General features: G+C 36.8%; 1 protein-coding gene across 2 annotated transcripts in view; it reads right to left on the reverse strand.

Annotated features, from left to right (window-relative positions):
* Positions 1 to 22,636, reverse strand: part of LOC108740409 (LIM domain only protein 3-like) — a 74,095-nt gene that overhangs the window by 25,047 nt on the left and 26,412 nt on the right. For both annotated transcript variants that reach the window (XM_018474715.2, XM_018474716.1), the window contains exon 2: positions 2,060 to 2,490. In XM_018474715.2, the coding sequence (XP_018330217.1) occupies positions 2,060 to 2,463 (404 nt within the window). In that variant the 5' untranslated portion in view covers positions 2,464 to 2,490. The remainder of the gene's footprint in view (positions 1 to 2,059; positions 2,491 to 22,636) is intronic.

A 22,636-nucleotide genomic window follows, 5' to 3' on the forward strand; every position in this document is an offset into this window, starting at 1 on the left:
CCACCCGTATCAGACTAAAAGCACCATAGTCTTCATATTTACACTCCGTTACGTTGTGGATATATTATGGAAAGAATTCCAATTCAACCGTTTAAGGAAGTTGTTGGAGTTGAAGTTGTTGCAGTGGCCGATTACCAATCGAAACTCATAGTCTCCTTTTCAACCCGTATCAGACTAAAAGCACCATAGTCTTCATATTTACACTCCGTTACGTTGTGGATATATTATGGAGAGAATTGCAATTCAAGCGTTTAGGGAAGTTGTTGGAGTTGAAGTTGTTGCAGTGGCCGATTACCAATCGAAACTCATACTCTCCTTTTCAACCCGTATCAAACTAAAAGCACCATATAGTCTTCATATTTACACTCCGTTACGTTGTGGATATATTATGGAGAGAAATGCAATTCAACCGTTTAGGGAAGTTATTGGAGTTGGAGTTGTTCGAGTGGCCGATTACCAATCGAATCTCATAGACTGCTTTCCCACCCGTATCAGACTAAAAGCACCATAGTCTTGATATTTACACTCCGTTACGTTGTGGATATATTATGGAGAGAATTCCAATTCAACCGTTTAAGGAAGTTGTTAGATTGACCGATTACCAATCGAAACTCATAGACTGCTTTCCCACCCGTATCAGACTAAAAGCACCATAGTCTTGATATTTACACTCCGATACGTTGTGGATATATTAAAGAGAAAATTCCAGTTCAACCGCTTAGGACAGTTGTTAAAGTGGCCGATTACCAATCGAAACTCATAGTCTGCTTTCCCACACGTAACAGACAAAACGCACCATAGTCTTCATATTTACATTCCGATACGTTGGGGATATATTATGGAGAAAATTCCAATTCAACCGCTTAGGACAATTATTAGAGTGGCTGATTACCACTCGAAATTCGCAGGCTGCTTTCTGCTAATCAAAACTCGTAGGTTCATATCTCCCCCGTATCATATTAAGAAAAGTCGTAGTCTCAAGCTTTGTACTCTGATACGTAGATATTGTGGTTCAACATCGTACAGCAGTTGCAGAAGCTGGACGAGTGGTTGGTATTTAAAGTATCAAGAACTTTTTTACAATTTTCGATTCCCATAATTGGAATCTTTTAATCCTAACGTAATTTTTTGCTAAACACAGTCACCTCGTATTATAGGTTGATGTGTGTAGCCATATTTAATTGAAGTATAGGTACATATACCCATTAGTGAAATGTGTCGTAAAGTTGCAAACTACGGTATTTTTCTCATATAATTGTGCTACAAAAGCGTCGTTTTGCCGGACGAGGACGGTGTGTTTTGAATTACTTTGGAAAACACCGTCATATGTATATGTGTATAAATATATATCTGTGTGTGTATGTATGTGTAGTCGTTCTAATTCAGTAGAAAACGGTCCTCTTTCATCGCGACACACGTCGACAACTTCATGCATGCATTCATTTCTTCGGAATTGGAGACAGAATCACACGTCTTTTTAAAAGCATTTTACAAGCCAACGGGGAAATCACCGTCAAATCCTGGGCTCGTGCCATACTGCTGCAAACCATTTAGACCCGATCCCGCGACATTTTCAAAGGGAAATACAAACGCACATACATACATACCAACACACATTTATGTGTGTTCATCTATTCATCTCACTCTCGTGCGAAAAAGTGATTGCATGTTTAACTCTCTTTGAAAGAAACGTTATATAGAAAATGACGTGTAATCAAACAAACATGTAGTTAATTCACTTTTCCAAATCTCAGCGAATTAGGCTATAACAAGTAACGTCACCTTATTTTTATACTTCAAATGTCGAACAATCTGTGCAAGAAAGCCTATAGTGACTTATGGTTTCGAAAACATGATTAATACCAAAAGGCTTCATAATTTATGTCATGCCATAATCGTAATTTTATGATGGATTTACGTGGTCTATCATACAGGCAGTTTTCAACCGACAATATGAGTAGGAAGTCAACAGATGGCGTGTATTGCGTCGTCTGTGGTTACTTATTAATCCTTCAGAAACTAAGCACATAGGTGTATACTTATAGTTAAATGGTCTTACCTGTGATTGCACTGCTGACAAGCGAAACACTCTAAATGGTATACGTTGCTCCTGGCACGCATGACCATCTCAAAGGCGGGTATTACTTTACTACAAGCGGCGCAATAGCCTGTGTTGCCGAATAGCCTCAAGTAATCTCGTTTGCAAAGAATTAGATTAGCTTTGGTGTAAAGTGTGGAACCGACCTCGCCAAGTCGACAATCGCAACAGCCGCACTTAAGACAGTCTTCGTGCCAAAAAAGATCGAGTGCTTTGAGGAGGTAGCGTTCGGTAATGGGCTTGCAGCAACCGGCGCATTCTTGGGGACCGGGGTTACCGCCACCTCCTCCTCCGCCGCCACCACCTCCGCTGCTGTTCGGCCCGGATTTCGCCGAACCCTCTTTTGAAACGTCCATTGTCATCATTGACTCGTTGATGGGCTTTATTTTGATCTGAAACAATGAAAACAAAAATTGATTGTATGTATATTTTTCAATTAATAATCATGTTTAAATGTTACAAATTCTAGTCAAAAACTGTGTCTTGGAAACACCATGTTGTTGACTCATTTCGTCTAACTAGAGCTTCTTAGGAATCGTAGGTGGTTAAAGTGCGAAGGGGAGGTAGAGCGAAATGAACACAAAAGAGATTGTCCCAATATTTGCCTAACTGATCCAAGAAAACAATAGAAAAATTTGGATCAGTACAAACGGGCGCGGAATCAAATGGTTGCCCCCTCCCCCGGAATGCTAAGCAGTAGTATAAACTTCTACGGTGTACGCTATACCACTTTCATTTAACTTAAGCTACTGCTTTTAAAATCAAGGCAATAATAATACATAAATTCATATTTAAGGTAAGGAGTACAATACAGTACAGACCGAGCGGTATGGCCTAGAGGTTTAGATCATTCTTTAGCATTCGGGAGGACTCCGGTTCGATTCCGGGTCCGTCTGCCCTGGTCCAAGTTTTTCTCTGGTTTCCTTGGATCACTTAGGCAATTGCTGGGGCAGAAATATTCCATAGATAATCTTTCAATATCTTCTGCCTTCATTTCGTCCGTTTCATCTTTCTAACCCGAACCACCCCACGATTCCTGAAAAGAGCCTGAAGAAGGCCTTCCGCCCTACTTTCCGGCGTAGTCCGGAGGGACTGCCCGTCCACCAGCATTAGTAGCTGGTGGGAACGAAACACCCAAAAGTTTTTTTTTATGCAGTACAGTACAGTTTATACAGTGCAATCTGATAAAGGTTGCAACTAGGTCAATTTTGTGAACTTTTGAATGGAATTTTCATAAGGAATTGCCTAACAGTTGTACAATAATTAAATAACAATATCTTTAGAAATTATACTTGTCTTTACATGCCAATGTATACGAGTATGTTAAGAATTCGTGGAAAGGAAATAAATATGAACAAAATTGCAGAACCTTTTCTATTTATTCCACAATAATAATTCGAGTTGGTTTGTTTTTTGTTTAGGGAAAGGATCATATTAAATTGCGTATTTCGGTTACGTATTTTTTGTGCTTTGGCAACATTATTAGTATGCGAGTTTGTGTTTTGTTTGCTCCGTGTTCCCGATTCCTTTAGTCCAGAAACATTCACTCGCCGGACGGATTGTTATTATTATTATCATTATATTCCTGCGTCCGTCCGCTGCTGTTGAATTTAAAATCGCGCAATCTGTCCCTGGGATTTTTCTTATTCCACGAAAAATATTAATATTAGAAGAACAGGAACGCTGGAGCCCGTGCGATGCAGGAGTCGACATAAGGGTAGCTCGTCGTTCCCCGAGACAACAAGGCAAAGGAGAGAGTGGTAGGGGTTGGGGGAGCGCTCGGGTAGACACTACCGTTGACCGTATGTAGCGGTAGTCAAGTCTACCCTCAATTTCACCGTTCGGACTCGCTCCTGGTGACGTTTTTATTAAACTACGAGGTATGTTACTACCCGACTAGCTATATTTTATTATTGCCTTACATTATTTATCCACGTGCTACTGCCGGACTTTCTTTTTGATATCACGATGCCGATACTCGACGAGACGAAATAAAATTTGGATAAAACTTCAATCAAATGCATGAAAAGAAAGAAAAAGGACTTTGTCCCCATGGATTTCGCCGAAACGATTTCAATGAAACTGTCAATAAAGATAAAACTGTACAAAATTTGAAGCTAACTAGGAGAATCATTTGGATTCAACCCTTGGCCCCAATGGTGGTATTCTATCTGAACCCTTTCACGTCATGCTTCATGCAGACTAGTTTAGCCCAAACATTTCTGATCCAGCCTAGATGAGATAACTTGATCAGGGGCAAATAATATAACCTAATCAATACCACACAGTATAACCCTATTCGGGTTAAGTCTAGTTCCTAGATCAGTGGCGGATTATCCATACGGCAAAGTGGGTATATGCCTAGAGGCGCAAGGTTAAAAAGGGGCGCGCGCGGAAATGTTTAAACCAAAAAAAAAATAAAGAAGTACCTTATAAAAAAAAAGTATTTTGCAAAATATATGACCGCCAGAGGGGCGTCTGTGAGGTGCTAGCCTACAGCGCTCTCGACATTTAATCCGCCTCTGAGCTTCAATGTACGAAGGCGTTACATTTTTGATCGCGACCCAATCAAAATTATATTACGGGGATCAGATGTGACAGATAAAGTCTAGATCGCAGCCCGAGCTGTTTCTAGTTTCCAATTGGATTGTTTATGCGTTTACCAAAATTTGAAATCTACGAAAGTAGCAAAAAATGTTCTTGTCCTGAGGTGTTTAAGCAAAACCTTTTAATTTTGTGATCAGTGGGAAATCCTCTCAAGCCAAGAAAGCCTCCTCCCTTTTCAAATAGTTTTACTTTTAAGAATTTAAGAAGATTGTTAGAAATACATACCTACAATGGTAAAAATTACAAATTTACAAAAAAATTATACATATCATCTTTAAATTCTCTCATTAAAAAGTTAGAGCATTCAAGATTATTTGTATAAATTGCGAGCAAACACCTAGAACACGATTAGTAAGTCAATTAGCGATCGTTTTAGTAGTGCTATTAATAATAATAAAGGCATTAAGATGCAGAATTAGATTGAAGAATCGTTAGATGGGAATCAGTAGCGAGACAGGGTGGTCAGACGGCTGGCCGTCTTCTTTCGCCTTGTTGTTTTGCCTGCCATTTTCTACCTTTTTTACATACGTAAAAGCGAATATGTAAAGAGGCGATTTATTTAAACATTTTTCGTTTCGCTAAATTATTTTATATAAATTGAACATATTTTAAAGTCAATCGACTTATAGATATGTAACTGTGCGTGGGTCTAGGACAAAAATCTCAATGAATGTTTGTAGGTTTTCATAATATTTCGAGTAGGTGTTTATTAAGAAACAATTTTTAAGGACATTACTACAATGAGTAAAATATTTACAGGACAACCATCTAAATTTCACTTTGTTTTTTCCGCAAAGCTTTCTAGTTATTCTGCGTTTATAAATGTTGGGAATTGAAAACAAAAAAAAAATAATAAAGCGTAACAATGGCAAGTTTTCGTGAAGTTCATTACGGAACGGAACAGTAACAAACAATAATAACGGGGGAGAATTAAGTGGCAGAAAAAGTGCGGCCGTGGGTCCGCCCGCGCGCACACTGCTCTCTTTCTCTCTCTATCTCTCTATAACGAAGAATTTTTAATTTTTAAGGTAGTTAAATGGAATTGGTCGTAATTTTAATTAAAACTTGAAAAGTGGCCTTTGTTTTAGTAGCTAAAACAAATAAAGCTGAAGGGCGATGTTTTGCAGACGTAATTAGAAGGAAATTAAACTGTTATTGAATGGACGGTGAACGAATGAACTAACCCTCGACTCTCCCCCAACCCGTCGCCTTTACGTCATCCACTCGCCCTCTCCTAACTACTGCATTACTTTTTCTTTCTAATCCGCCAACCAAAGACAGACAATTTCCTCATTTCCATTGTACCATTGTCAACCATACCGTCTCATACCTTTTGTCATCTTTCCTTTCTGAATTTTTCGTAAACAAATCTAAAATTTTAACGGTTGTAGTCCGCGATTATTTACCAATTTTAATTCAGTTATTAAGAAAAATGAAGCTATTGCAACGTTTAATCTCTTAGTTTAACAAGTAGATTGCTTTGTATGTTCCTCTTAAACACCATGAAACACTTTATCAGTAAATATCAATGGATGACGATCTACAGAAATAATATCATCATCCATAACATCCATAAGAACGAGTTAGAGATAGCTTTAAACAAAATGGAAGCGATATTGATGAAACAGTATTGTATTGAAATAAATAAAAGTAAAAGAAAAACACCGGTATGCAAGGGAAGAAAAAGTAGAGAAAGAATATAATGATAGGAAACAAAAATTTGAAGATGTGACCGATTTTAGGTATCTAGGAAGTCAGATAAGTCAGGACGGAAGGAACAGTAGGGATATAAAGCAGAGGATAGCGCAGGGTCGAGTACCGAGCGGCATGGCTCAGAGGTTTAGATCATTGCTTAGCATTTGGGAGGACGCCGGTTCGATTCCGGGTGCATCTGCCTTGGTCCAAGTTCATTCTCTTCTGTCTTCATTTCGTCCGTCTCATCTTTCTCACCCGAACCACCACCCACCCATTTCCACGATTCCTGAAAGGAGGCTGAAGAGGGTCATCCGCCCTAGCTTCCGGCGTAGTTCGGAGGGACTGCCCGCCCACTAGCATTACTGGCTGTGGGATTGAAACACCCAAAAGTTTTTTTTTAGGTCGAGTCGCCTTTAATAAAAAGAAGTCACTTCTATGCTCGCGAACGGTTAATTTAGAAATTCCAAAAAGATTGTTAAAGGAGTATGTTTGGAGCACGGCGCTGTACTGGTCCGAAACATGGACAGAAAAGGTTAGAAGCGTTCGAAATGTTGTGTTTCAGGCGATGAAGATACCGTAGATACAGAAGGTTAGATAGGTTGGTGGACACCTTCTCAGGCATGAAGGTCTAGTCAGAGACATATTAGAAGCAGATACGGGGATTAGGAGGGGTAGAGGTAGACCTAGATTAAATTACTGTTGTTCTAGTTTTTGGGTAATGCGAAGATTAGCTAAGGATAGGAAAGAGTGTAGGTGCGTTTCCAACCAGTCTTGGGACTGACGACCTTATGATGATGATCCATAACAGTAACATTGGATGGTGTTTGACAAAGCTTTCTGACAAAGCTTTGCAGAGGTATTTACTTACATTAAGTCTGATCGACGCTATGTAGTAGATTCAGTTTAACAATGAAGACCTTTGTAAGGTTGTGTATACAGTTAAATAATGTCATCCTCTGCAGATATTTATTGATAACAGTAGAATTTCATGGTGTTTGAAAAGATCTTAGGAAGATATTTACTTGTCAAACTTCGTTTACTAATAAAAGCTGCGTCGGAGATTCAGTTAAACAATGATGAACTTTATAGGATCCTGAGGTGCTCTTATAATAGTGTATTAGAATGGCGATTGATTGTATCCATAGGTGGTGAAAAGGAGAAGAAAAGTTGTTGGAAAGGGGTCGATAAAAAAAAGAGTGCCGCTACGTAGTACGTGCACACCGTCCGCCGTAGCCGTAGCCGTCTTAGTCGCCCTGAAAATCTGTGTTAATTAAGTTTGTCATTTAGGAGTTATAGAGCGCAGCGCAGTGGCAAGCGAAGAAGAGCCGGACGAATTTAGGTTTTTAATTATTTTTGTTCAACATTTTCTACTTCCCTTAATCCATTATATAAGATTTAATTAAGTTTGCTGGTCTTAATTTAACGCTACTAATCAAGTATAAAGTTTTTTCGCCCGTTTTCATTCTCGTTTGCAGCTGCTACTGTGAAATTATACTTGATCTACATGTATACATATATATATACACCTATACACCTACTCGTTCTGTCCCGCTTAAACCTTTAAACGACACTTTTTAATGATATCCTTTCTACTTATTTACATTTACGTTGCCTCCTAATGAAGCAGTCCCTTAAAATAAAAAACATAATCTACGACCCTACAATTACTCTTCCTTTTTCTCTTTCCCCCTCTCTCTCTCTCTCTCTCTCTCGTCCCTTCTCGCAACCGAATTCGAAGGACGACTTGAAGATAATTGCTACATGCTTGTTTAGACGTGTTGTCTTTTGTTTCACTCTTAAACGAAATTCTTAGCACGTGAAATGTCACCACCGCACCGCCGCCATGTTCATACCTCTCCCCATCTACATACAAACATGGCAGACGTTGCATTGAAAAAACTTGGGAGTAATTGACATATGTACCTATGTACCGACGTAGGAATGAGTACATTAAAAAGCCGTTTTTCTTTCTGTTTGTACCTTTTGTCTGCGGTGATACGGGCAGGAAGTAAATGTATTTCTCCTAGCAATAAGTGGAAATTTTAATTTTAGAGAACGATTTGTCTAATTGCCAACTAAGCGTCTAGAAAGAAGATTGTTGAAATTAACACCTGTTTCATTTTCTGCTTCCTGCTTTTGTCTCTATTCAAAAGAAATGTCTCTGAATGATGCGTGCTTTACAGAAAGGTGCTGCTTTTACGTATTTACTCTAGCGAATTGAAATGATAAGATGATGTTGATCAGAATTACTTAGTAGCAAACTCAAAGTCTACAACATTGTGAGAGTGTTTGTTACATGATGCGATCGATGTTTGTGTCAGAAACGTCAGTTAGGTATCTGCCATCAATATATCCCACTTAGCATACTACTAATATCTAATAATCTCCATATTTACAAGTGGGACATTCAAAAATCCATTTTTGGTGGAAAACCTACACTACAACGAATGTTCTAGACTCATTACATTATGCCCCAAAAGCAAGTACCAGTGTCAAAAAGAAAACCATTTTATAAGGAAGTGCCTTCGTAGACGATACAGGCTACGGTTTTGTAAATGTATAATTTCCGGAGCCTGTTTCGATGATAACGGATGCAGTACCAAGTATTTAAATCTTCAAGACTGGTTTTCCACAAAAATTTTAAGCGATGTAAATGGTTCAGTGGTACGAATGTTGACTTACTGCATTTGCTGCTCGGGGCCGCTTGGGATCTACATCCTGCCACTGCAATACTTTTTTTTCTTCTTAATTTATGTTAGTTTATGGTTTATAAATATTATTTTTTGATGAGTATGATTAGGATCATAAGGAATACGATATCAAAAGACAACACAAACGGAGTAAATGTTAAATCTATTTATAATTTTTGACTAAATCAAGATAAGAATCAGGATGAACCAGCAACTTTTGCAGTGGATTATATTCATAGGATGATGAATTGAGAAATAGTCTTGAATCATACATAAACATTATCTATATACTTACCTTATGTAACACATACATCCACATAAATATATATACGAGTGTAAGAAAGGAAGAATGAAAGAAAGTGAGCGAAGTAAAGTAAGTGCCTTTAAATGAACTAAATGACAGATTGGGGGAGAGAAAGCGCAACGGAGTAACTGACTGCGAGCAAGAGGGAGATGTCTACAGACAAATCCGTATTACCGTGAAATTGATTCGGGAGCGCTTCAAGGAGCTGAGAAATCCAAACCTATCTGACCAGTAGTCAGCAACACTACCCATTATCGATTCGGAGTTCAATGCGTACTTTCTTAGTTCCTTTACCTCACAATGTTAAATTTGGTCGCAATTATGAGCGCGCAGGATGTTATCCAAATATAAATTATCCAATTAATAAGTAGGTAAACAACTGAAGCACTTTTAGCAAACCATAACAAAATTGTTTCGCCAAACTTTGGCTTTCTGGGGTGAGATATTCGAGTTCGCCATCAAAAAATACGTCAAAATTGATTACCTGTTATCTCACCGTAATAATGTTCCCGAATGAGAGAACACCGCTGTGTATTCATAAAAAGAAAAAACTAAGCGAATTCGAATCTAACGTCAGAATTGCGTTAGCACATTGAAATTCTGATATATCTTTATCTCAAAACTGGACAAGTCATCTTACCTTCATTGGAATTTGAGGTTAAGATATTTCAACATCTTAATGCGCTCTGCAGGGGGACATTATGACACCAAATTCTCATTTGATGATAAAGGATAATGTTCTATTTCTATGTTTGATTCCTATATACATTTTTCATTTGATGTTGACTCATTTTTGTTTGGTTTCTCATCGTAAAAGTTTCGTAAATACCTACTCAGCTAATTTAGGAACTAATTTTTTTATCCTTCATTGTTCTATTTATGTCGATCCCTAGAGTCCTAGACCGTTGTTGGTTTAGAGGAGGGAAGGCCGTCAAATATTTGTATCGTCTTAAATAAATTGCCCGTTTTATAATGCTTGCGGTTATTTACCAAAGTGGCAAAAAGAAGAAAGAGAATGGCACGCAATAATAATGAAAATGGAAGTTCTGTTATCTAAAGGACGTGAAAGTCTTAGTTATTTGGAAACATCGTCAACTTAGCAGATAATATTTATGAATACAACGTGGAAATGGATTGAATTCTTTTTAGTTGATTACTGTAGTCAATTTGGATAATGGGCTGGATGTTTGATACATATATGTATATCTATTTCTATAATATATATATATGTATATTTGGTAAATAGTATATATGTATCTATACGTTTCTATGTATATGCATGGCTAGCTACTCTAACGTAAGTGTATTACCGAGATAGTGGTATTGATGACTATCGATTGTAGTCCATTTTATTATTGCAATTCGTGTTACTCAAATGTAATACTACAAATGGGACACACAGACACACAAAAACGCCACACATACACACACCCTGGCAGAAATAAGTACACACTTGCAAACATAGATACATAAAAACTGACATAACACTGATTAAATGAAGTGTCTGGCCCAGATTTTGTTCTGCTTTCGTGCACTGTTTGTTTCGTCTCCCTGTGTGTACTTAGGTAATACATTTTGCAATAAAGATGAAATCAAAACAAGAAACTCGGATATAATTGTAAACAAATTCTTCATAATCATACCTACTGGCAGTAAACCCACTCTAATTGTGATTAAATTACAAAACATAAACACAAAATCGATTTTAGGGTCCCACCTTTCACGTTCAGATTTAAGAGACTATTACACTTTTTGTTTCCTTTTACGAAGCCTATAAAGAGCACGAGGGAATAGGCTAGTGCGTAGAGTAGTCGGCAACGATGCGGACGGTAGCAGGTTCAAATCAACCAGTACCAGGAAGACAAAAAACAAGAATACTTCAACAAAAGGAGAAATCCACGATCCCACCCTGCAGAGGATAGTGACTAGGAGTTAGCATACCATAATTATTGGAGTCTCTTGATGGAAGGAATTAAGGAGTAGATACTGTTAGTACCTTGTAGATTAAGCCAATTCATCTACAAGTGAGTCCACTTTAGAATAAACGGTTGGAGAGAGGATAATTGTTGATCTTAATAACCGCAGGTGGATTATTAAGTATTATGATCAAACGACTAGTTTTTCTTTTCTATTTTTTCACATTATTGTACAATTGTCCTTTTGCTGCATTGTTCTTCAATGTTTATGTGTTGTTGTTTATAAACATTTTTCACATTAAATCTTTCGGCGTGGATACAGAATATGATGTATTTGATAGTTGACGTTTATGTGAGTATAGGTCCAGAAATGGTACGTATCCGAAAACGAGGGAAATAGTGGTTACGGTCGAAGGATAATAACGACCATTGGAAGCCCAGTCACCACGCTAGCAAATAGAGGAAACTCGTTATATGCGTGCATACAAATAGCGGTTAAATTGAAAGCAGCCAATCTGTAGGTTAACGCTTGGCAGATAATCGTTTCAATGGAGTCAATTTGCCAACAGCTGCAATTTGAGACATCGACATCGACTCGTTGAGAAAGGGTTGCACAGAACGCGAGAACGATAATAAAGACGGTTAGACTTGAACACTTTTCAAGAGTGAGACTTACAACAGTTGTTTAATGATTAAGTGCAGGATTTATTCTGAACCGTAGCTAATTGTAAGTTTATATTTAAGGAAATTGTTTCCACTGAGCCTAGAAAGGGGATTTTAGTGAGTCTGTAAATATGGATGTATTTAATGAAAAATAGATAAAAAATGAACAAAAAAACATGTATATATGTATATCCCCGTAGTCATGGTGAAATAAATCAACCATGTTTGATAGAAACGACTTTTGTTCCATGCAAGGTGTAATCAAATTTCGCATTTTGTGTAGTATTTATAGCTTGGCAAATTTTCATTGCGTTTAATGTAATAAAACTAAAACTTGCCAAGTTTTAAATTCTCTATAGAACTTGCCACCTGGAAGGCAAAGCCTGTAACCCCAACATTGTCTGTACTAAACGCCTTTTTGTATAGATGCTTTTGGAAACTTTGAACCATTCAGTACTTAAAAACTAAAAAACTTTTGGATGTTTCATCCCCCCCACCCACTAATGCTGGTAGGCGGGCAGCCCCTTCGGACTACGCCGGAAGGTAGGGCGGAAGGCCCTCTTCAGCCTCCTTCAGGAATAGTGGCAATGGGTGGGTGGTGGTTCGGGTGAGAAAGATGAGACGGACGAAATGAAGACAGAAGAGAATGGAAGATTATCTGTGGAATATTACTGCCCCAGCATTTGCCTAAGTGATCCAAGGAAACCACAGAAAAACTTGGACTAAGGCAGACGGGCCCGGAATTGAACCGGGGTCCTCCCGAATGCTAAGCAATGGTCTAAACCTCTTGACCATGCATCTCGGTTCAGTACTTCTCAAAGAGGAAAACAAATTTTCTTTCTTTCTTCCACTTACAAACTACAACGTCTAATCAGCTTTTTGTATAGCTACTTACCGATAATTAATAAGATAATTAAGAAACATAGATTCAGAATGGTTTGAAAGTGTTTCAGAATTTTGTCATTCAGCATTGTTTCGATTACGATTCGACTCTTTGGAAATCCAAGTTGTAAATGAAACCATTATTTCAAATCATATTTCACAATGTCCAGGTTACCGTAAGACTAACAATTTAAGACTTGTTGTGGATGGAATCCATACTGAGCGAACCTAATAAGTGTGCAATAAATTCAATTATCTTTTTTGAACTAATTCTGTTGTTTACCTACTCTTATTTAATTGCTTTATTGCTTATCGTTTTCTCAGTTTATTACAACAAGTGGCAAACTGTGAAAGTACCTGTTGCAAATGTTAAACATTGTAAAGTACATCACATAATTATTAAACTAGAAGGTCTTTTCTTGACTGCTTCTTTTGGCTTCAAAGTCCTGTGCATTTTCAGAGGATGGGTCAATTTTGTCTTAAATTCAGTTTTACTCCCTGCAGGTCTACTCTTACATTACGGTTATTAGTTGCGAGACCGTAAAAGACAGGGGGTGATGCCAACTGTCAAAAATGGCTGAGTAGACCGGGGTTGGGGAGGAGGAGAGAGGTAAAGGACGAAAATGAACCTTTAGGAGGATTGCACATCAAGGTTTTATTGATATTTGAAAAACCGAAAGAAGATAAAAGGTTTTATCGTTTTACCCTAAAATTATAGTCAGCATTGACAGAATTATTATATTTTGTAGTACCTACTTAGATATAAAATAGTAAAGTAATTAATTATTTTAATTTTTAATTGTAACGTGATTTGTATGAATATTAATTTAGACAAGTGGTCATATTGTGACAATAAATCTTGAGAAATAGTATTTCGGAGATGTAAGGGCAAAATATAAAGAAATTGAGAGTCAGCCGATCCAGTTGGAGCTGGTCTCGCGATCAGCCACGTCTGGTGGTCCTTTTAACTAAATTGAAAGAGAGGGGGGATACATGCAGCAAAACGAACTGAATGTCGATGTTGCAGGATACAAAACAGACCCTTTCTTATAAATTACTTTTATCGAAAATTTATTACTGAACGCTTTTATAAAATTATGCCTCGAGTTTTATTGCACTGTTTTCATAATTATGTTCGGCCAGTTTATTAACGCCGTCGACCGGAATTGACATTGTCTCGCCATAACAAATTAATTGATCCTTACGACCATCTTCGAGCCTATTTTGTCCATTAAAAAAATAACAAATAAACGCCTTATATTGACCGTTAATAGTCGATTAACGAAATTACAACGTAGAGAATGGCGCCTTAACAATTTCGACGTCAACAACTAGTTTTTCTAATGAACATTAAAAATCCTCATTATAGAAATTCCCAAGGAATCGTGGCCTAATATCGTATAGTTGTAGATCGGTTAATGAAGAAGAAATGAAATTGCAGTTATACAAAATTAATTATGAGACATATTTATCTTTTAGAATACAGAAATACGTAAGCCACCGCAGTTTAGTGCATAAAGAGGAGGGTAGTGGACAGTGGTACTAGGGAGTTGCAAGTTCAAATCCCGCAAGGGACAGAAATAAAAAAAAAACTTGATTCGCATTGGTGACAGTAAATATGACAGAAGATAAGAAGAAGGTTTTTATAAGATGATGTTAAGGATTGCATATATTACTCCAAAAGTGCAAGGTGATTTCTAGATACTGTAAAATAAATATCTTGTCTCATTACTAATTTGTGAAGCACTTACTAAGAATATTTGTTCCGAAAAGATGAAATGTTTCTATTTCTATTATGTAAAGCAAATTTTACAGTATAAATAAAATCTTCTGTATCCCGTATTTGATATATACATACTTGTTTTTGTTTGGCGTTATTATTATTGCGTTGTCCCCTTCAAATTCGCGTATAAATAAGACGCCGGACGTGGCGTCGCACCGGTGAAATAAGCGTCGCTTTCGTTGTTCGCCGAAATAAGCTCGATTAAAGCCGGAGCTCATTTAAATTTCAATAATCTTCCGGAGATCAAGCGAGACGGGCGCTCGTGCCGCTGCTTTGGTTAACAAAAGTCATAATCAATCTTAAACGCACACCAATTATCTTTTATAGAACATCAAAGGAGGCTTGCGGTAATCAACGTTTCCAATTAAACGCCGCTCCTGACAGCCGAGAATCAATCAAAAATCTAATTGAAAGCCCGCTCTGATCCTGCAAATCCCTAACGAAACAGTCGCATCTTATTGGCCTCCTTAGTTAGTTAGTTTTACGTTCTTTCCCTTTTCTTTAATTTCCCCCCAACTTTCTTCTTCCCCATTGTCTTTCAAGGATGATGCCTAGTTATCGTCGATGAATCTTTTGATCGATGACAAAACAGACATTTGAAATTCATTATAAACCAAATGAAATAAACAATTACGTACCAAGTAGGATAAACTGATGGTTATACAACAGGTATAATGTTTTCAGGACGAGTTGTATGTAAGCAAAAGCATTGGAATTGATTTGGTAAGGTTTTATTTCGTTAGATATTTGATACAAAATCCGAACATATTTGGCGGGTTTTTATTTTTACGATTGTGCTGTTAATACCCATAGAGGATTAAAAAATTGATTTCCTTTTGATTTGCTTCCGTTAATTTTGAAGAGAAAAAAAAGGGAACGTTTTGCGGGTAATTTCTTTGGTCGTTTTGGTCGGTTGGTAATTTTCCGCGTTCAATTCGGAATTTGAGTTTATACGATTATAGCGTTTGTTACCCCGTATTGTTCTCAATGATACGCCATTACTATCGCCGATATTGCAAAGTTTATTGAGTTTGCTGATATTGTTTTTATTGGAATTCGGTGGAGCGGCGTTGCGACGCGTCGCGGCGGACAAGTACTGAGTACCTACTCCCGAGTTTTATTTTCTTCAATACTTCCGTTCCGTTCACCTCTCACTCCATGCCTCCCCCTCTAACCTTTCCACCCCAAACGTAACCCGTTGATATTGTCTTTCGGTAATTGCTTTGGTATTTCTCGGCTTCTTAAAACCTATTACGACATCATCGAAATTGCTAACACACAGGAAGGGAAAGGAATATCGATCTAGTTGAATAATACGTAGTGGGAGTTAGAAAGGACAGATTTAAGCTTTCGACGTATCAAAACCTTTCATAAATCCATAATCTTCTCTAAAAAATATTCAAAAGACGACGACTGGCTACCATCAAAACTATTTTTATTATTTTTAAGGGATACAATACGAATAAACAACCGTACATAATAAAATAATTCGAAGTGGTCTGTATTCTGTCGAAACTGCCAGACGTGGATCGCGATTTCTATCTCATCAGCGCGCGGCAGACATACGTAATCCTAAAATGTAGCATCACACTACAGATGGCGTTTGCCGCGCCATTTGTGGTATTTTCTAAAACCATACATAAGCTATGTCAATTCTTCCCCAAATAGACTAACTAATGTTCAATTTAAACACCTCGCATTATTACTACTTTTATTTAATTATTTGCCGTCTTTTTGACACTTTTATTATTAATTACTTATCAATTAACCACTATATGAACACTTTCTCACTTCTTCGCTCCTTCTTCTTGGCTTTATGCCGTCTCGAACTCGTTCTCGTACTAACTTACTCGATCTCGAGAACTATTTATAAAGACTGACCGTGTTCTAGAATGATCTAGTAAATTCTGTCTAGAAACCTGTTTTTTTGCACTACGTATGGTAGGTTGCTTACATACGTGTGACATAAATAAACAACACCAGATGAGGTATGGCAGTTCTCCCTTCGAATCCCATGTATTTTCTTAGGAAATTCAAAATGGACGACGATTAACGGATGTGGAGAGAAAACTGTCATAGCTTATCTATTAACATCAATAACCTCAATAAATAACATTTCTACTATTTTCGCTTATATTATTGAATATAAATATTATTATCAACAGATAGTTGCATATATTGCTATCTGATTATATTATTTATAGTTGGTGGCATACATCGCTTGTCTATTTTTTTTTAAGGCAAAAGAGGAAATAGATTAGTGCGTGAAATGGCCGGAAACGACGGAATCGATTCGATTCCCCAATATTGTGTGAAACATTAAGAAAGGAAAAATCATTTACATCTAGAGTAAATACCCAACAGTAAAGGATAAGAACATCCTTTAGGAGAATAGTGCTAGCAAATAAAATTGTCCTATAGTATAGGCAACTTTTAGGGGTAACATTAGCACATTTGAGCCTTAGTCCATTCATTGAACCTAGGAAACATTCTGTGTCACCATATTAAAAACTATTTTTGATCTCTATAGCTATTTTTATATTGAACTTTGGTGGGTATCTAATGCATACAGGTAACCATGTGGATAATTCAGTTACTGCTTGTGGGTACTAGCTCTCATCCTATTATCGGCCATGGTATCTGAGGTATCTGGATTCAAATTGAACTGCAATATTAATTGAATTCTGTGTTTGCGGATGCTTATTACCAAATTAGCAACGGTTAATTACTGACGTATTTTATTGGTAAACAGAGAGTCTGACTACCGTGCGTCCGGTTACTCATCGATGCACTGACGAACCGTGGCGTGCGTGCGTTATTCGATCGTACAAAGGCTCAAAGATCCTTTCTCTGGACTTGTATCGGCGAAAGCAAAAAGAGACAAAATTTTCGGAATTCCGGTTTCAAATTGATAATTGTCATGCATTCCGCCCTGTGATGAACCAGGTGGTTTGAAATAGTGTAACTTTATAGTGTTTTAGATAAAATTTAAGCAGTCTTCGTGGTTTCTTTTATTAAAATATTACAGTGGAATTCGTTTATTATGACTCCGCCTATATTAACCAACCGCTTAATATGAAGTAATTGCCATGTTAAATTTGGTTTTCATATTAAATTCTCTATAGGAAAATTTGGATATAATGACTCCGTTTAAAATGACATATCGTTTATTATGACTGATTCTCAAGAAATCACATCCGGCTATAGTGACCCAAATGATTAATAATAATAATTTCGCTCATTTTTTGACCCATCTTATGTATATTGATATTACAATTTACTTTTTCTGTTAATAAATATATACAATTTGTAGTTTTTCTCTCTATTAAACTAAATAACTAACCAAAATAGAAAGTTGTTTATTTTCTAAGACTATGCTTTGTATGACGACCGCTTAGTATGACGTGTTTGTCATTTCCCTTCGATGTCATTATAAGCGGATTCTACTGTACTCCTGATATTCCTTTGACGTTAACTACCGATTTACAGCTTCCTTCTCGTTTTTCATTTGCATATTTTTTAAAAAAACATCTTTAGAAAATCTTTTGATGTAGTTTAACTTTATGAGTTTGAGGTACTTTATGTGGAGAATGTTCAAAAACATTATACTAATCCTCATAGTTCTTTTTGTTAAAAATAGTTTCTGATTTGCATGCACTTTTTAAATGTTGCTTTAAAGTAAATAGTTTGATACAGAGTCACTTTACTTTGAAAGAAAGAATTCCCAATAAAATAATTCCAGTACCTAATAATCTTTATAATTCTTTTTATTGAAAACGGTACAAACAAATAATAAATTTAAAATCCTAAGTAACCGCATCAGTTGAATAATTTTCTGCTATAAAAAAAAATACACGTGCACTTACTGTTTCAGTTAACTTCTCAGCGATATTGATTCAATTTAAATCAGTTATTAATTACTATAATTGCGCAACTTATTTCTACAGGCGGACGTCGTTTGCAATTATTTTTAATTAATGTAAATGATATTTTCCATGTGTGTAGTGATTTTTTTAAATGTTTCGTACGGTGCACAAAAACGCTTATACACTGGTGGCGAGTTGAGAACCAAACATGAGGATATTCCATTACATGGAGCCATCAAATACGTTCAGTCATTTTACCATATAAAGAATAATAAATGCAATTTAAACTATTTGAGAGATGTTCAAAAGATTTTGAGGGTTCGATCAGTTTAGGAGAGTTTTCAGTGAAGAAGGTGGTACTTTCAGATAAGAACTGTGGTAGCTACACATTGACGGAATGTAATCTAAACAATTCCGGTTGTCGATTTTGCTATGGAGACGTTGAATCTGCGGAAATAATTGACATCTACACTACTTTTTTGCCGAAACCACTTACATAGAGCCACTTGTAGTTGAAAATCAATTTACTATTAGACTTCCACTCACTGCAAATGATAAGGATGCAGCAACTGCTCCTTTAAAATTCGCCAGCTAACTTTCGGTGCTATTTCGCGTGTACTACTTTGGGGATTGTTCTAAGAAAACAAATAATAAAAATATCAAAACGTTTATGAAATTCCATAGGTCGAACAATCAGTTTCCCGCTCCTCCTGATGAAGTGCTTCTTATGTCGGTAATTCCCGATACAAAACAATAATCAGCCACAGGCTTTAGAGGAGAAATGCCGTCTCTAACAGTACCTAATAACAACTGTTCTACAGTGATACACTAACTTAGTGCTACTGGTACTGCTAACTGAATACGGCATTACGTTATCGTATTTCTTTGCGTAATTTACCAGGGCCGGACTGGCCACCTTTAAATACGTTTTTCTCGAAAACGGTAAAGTTTTAGATCTACAAACATTTACTTAATTTTTTTATTTTATTCTGCCTTATTGCTCGTATGACATAAAAAGATAAAATGACAACAATCAGTTTCTACGCTCGGTGAACATTTTGCCTTACCTATATATGTACGGACATAGACACATATAAAGCTACATATGTTCATGCATGCCAACATATCGTTCTCTAATTAAAACGAATCGAATTACTTGACATGCCCGTCGAACATGATCGGTCTGAAATACAATAACGGAAGAGAAAAATTGAAGAGAGAGAGAGAGAGAGAGAGAAAGAGGGGAAAGGAAAAATAAAATGCTCGACTAAATGAAAATTTTTGTAGCGATCAAATGTAGCTGCTCTATTAAATAAAGCCGAAATAAAAGTGTACACAGAGGGCTTGCACATTGTTCGAAATAATCGAGTTTTGTACGTAGACGAAATTGCACGTTATTAAAAAGTAGCTTAATTGTGAATGTAAAGGCCTTCCAATTAATTAAATGCATATTGTACGTAATACATACATGCATATAATATTTACAAACATTTATATCCATGTACCAGTTGAATCGATGTTTATATAACAAAATAATGGATTCGATTATTGGAAAATTCGATACCGATTTCGTACCGCTGCCAACATATTACGAGATTATACAAAATCGTGTACAAGGAGAGGTCATAAACGTAGAAAAATGCAGAGGCAGCATTGCATTCACTGACGAATTGACGTGTTATTAATGTTAATATTGTTGATATAAAACAAAACCTGATTGAAGTGACCTGTCACGCCGTTACAGAGGGAAAGTTCTGCGAATGCAGAAGTGATTTCCCCCGCAGATGAACATTCTTACTGAAATTTAAACCAAACGGGTGCTTGGTAGGGGATTCATAAACTCAAACGTACATCAGACTGAAGAAATTTCAAACAATTTTAGGAGATTACGGCACGTTGGTCGAAATTCATATGTGAAAATGGTCTAATTTAGTGTCAGCAGAACTCAACTCCACCACTAAACTATAATGGATCTTGAACGTTCCAATACGTTATCGAATCTTTTGGTTCAGAGAACACTACTTAAAGATAATCCTGGGTATTCGAAAATATTCTAGCTGAATACCACAACATTCAAGAACATTCGAATAGGTACATTCTAAACGAGTAATCTCACGGACAACAACAACTTGAAGAAATATCAAACAGTTTAGAAAATTCCATATATATTTTATTCTAGGTACTAGTGAAAGTATATAAAAATACAATAATGTTGTATCAGAATCCGGTCCTGTTAATCACATGCAGTGGTCCTCGAAGATTCCAAATCGTTATCTGTTCCAGTTCACTCTTGAGTACAACTTTAGGCACTGGAAAGCATTCTAGCTGAAAACAGCGTCAGAACATTCAATAACATTCTAGTACTTTCTCACTTATTCTGAAGTAGTTTTGGTGGTTGGTGGTGGACCTATAAACACACGAATTTACCAAACTGGAGAAATTTCGAACATAATTACATTAGCTACTGCTATTTGCATTAACAAACAACATTTTGTCATTGGTACAGAGAAATTAACCATCAGTTCATCATCATAAGGTCGTCAGTCCTAAGACCGGTTGGACACGCACCTCCAATCTTTCCTATAGAGCTAATCTTCGCATTTCCCCAAAACTAGAACGTTCCACATCCTTAACTATTTGCAAACAGTAATCTAATCTAGTTCTACTTCTACCCCTCCTAACCCCCGTTTCTGATTCTAATACAGGCCTGACGTTGGAAGTTGGCGGAAATTTTAAAATGGCGTGGATGCGCGGTGGCAAAAGTAGGCAGTTTTAGGTATAACGATTGCAGCCCTCATTCTTCAGTATTCCTATCAGCAGCGTAGATTAAATATTGAAAATAAATATCCGAAAGCTTATTTTTGTATCGGTTACGAGTGACTTACCCAAATAGGTCATAAATGGGCAAGTACCTGCGCGAGCGTTCGCCAGCTTCCTTCGTCCGGCCTGTATGTCTCTGACTAGACCTTCATGTCAGAGAAAGTGTCCTACTAAGCTGTCTCGCCTATTTCTTATTGACATCCATAGAGTTCTCTGTTCTCCTATTTTTTTTGTAATATGTTACCTACTTGCCATTCATACTCAATTATTGTAGATGGTAAAACATATAAATAGGAATTTACAAGCAGCTAATTAGTTTTAGCTAATTATCAGTTTGAAAATTACTCGACTAATCGAAGTAATTTCTTTATTTAAGTTTTATGGGTTTATGTTAGCAAGTTCGTTTTATGTTTTTTTTTTATTTGTGAAAAAATGAGTCTAATGGATATTATCTGGTATTAAAAATAGGGAAAGAAAAACAGCCGGATGAAATGTGTGCTGTTAACAAACTACAAATTACCCCAAAACAACATGAATTATTACGGCAAGTGTTCCGGATGTAAAACGGGTGGCTTCTTACCATCTCATCTGTGTTTTTCCCCCTGGTATATACATCTACAGATATTACTTATATGTAGGTAGATAGTTGATCATGAGCACGGGTTGGTGTTCCAAGTCGAATTCTTTCTCTAAACATCCTCCTCTTTGATGACACTCCCAGACATTTGCCACAGGTGGTGTTAATGACACAAATTACACTCTAATTTTGTGCTTGTTTAATTAATAATGACAAATTCTAAAGTCATAAGGCCGTACCACGGATAGGTGGAAGTTTTCATTAGATTATAGCTTTACACCATATGTATGTAACCAAAAGTTGGTTATCTTTTTTTAACTTCTAAAGTAAAAATTCTTTTAAATAAACTTATCTACATTTAGAGGTTGGCAGCAATGGAAGGTATCTGTACGGTCTGATTCCACCATCTTGTCATGTACACCTACTAATATAGGTACCTATCGTACTTTGTTTTTACTCATAGAAACTCATATTACGTATAATAAAAAAAAACAAGTTCGAATTGTACAAACCATTTCATCATTATATTAGGGTCGTCAGTCCTAAGACTGTTTGGACACGCAACTCCACTCTTTCCTATCCTGAGCTAATCTTTGCATTTCCCTAAAACTATAACCACCCACATCCTTAACTATTTGCGAACAGTAATCTAATCTAGGTCTACCTCTACCCCTCCTAACTCCTGTTTCTGCCTCTAATATGTCTCTGACTAGACCTTCATGCCTGAGAAGGTGT

This window comes from Agrilus planipennis, unplaced genomic scaffold, assembly GCF_000699045.2.
Source record: "Agrilus planipennis isolate EAB-ADULT unplaced genomic scaffold, Apla_2.0 scaffold206, whole genome shotgun sequence".
In the NCBI taxonomy this organism is placed as follows: Eukaryota; Metazoa; Arthropoda; class Insecta; order Coleoptera; family Buprestidae; genus Agrilus; species Agrilus planipennis.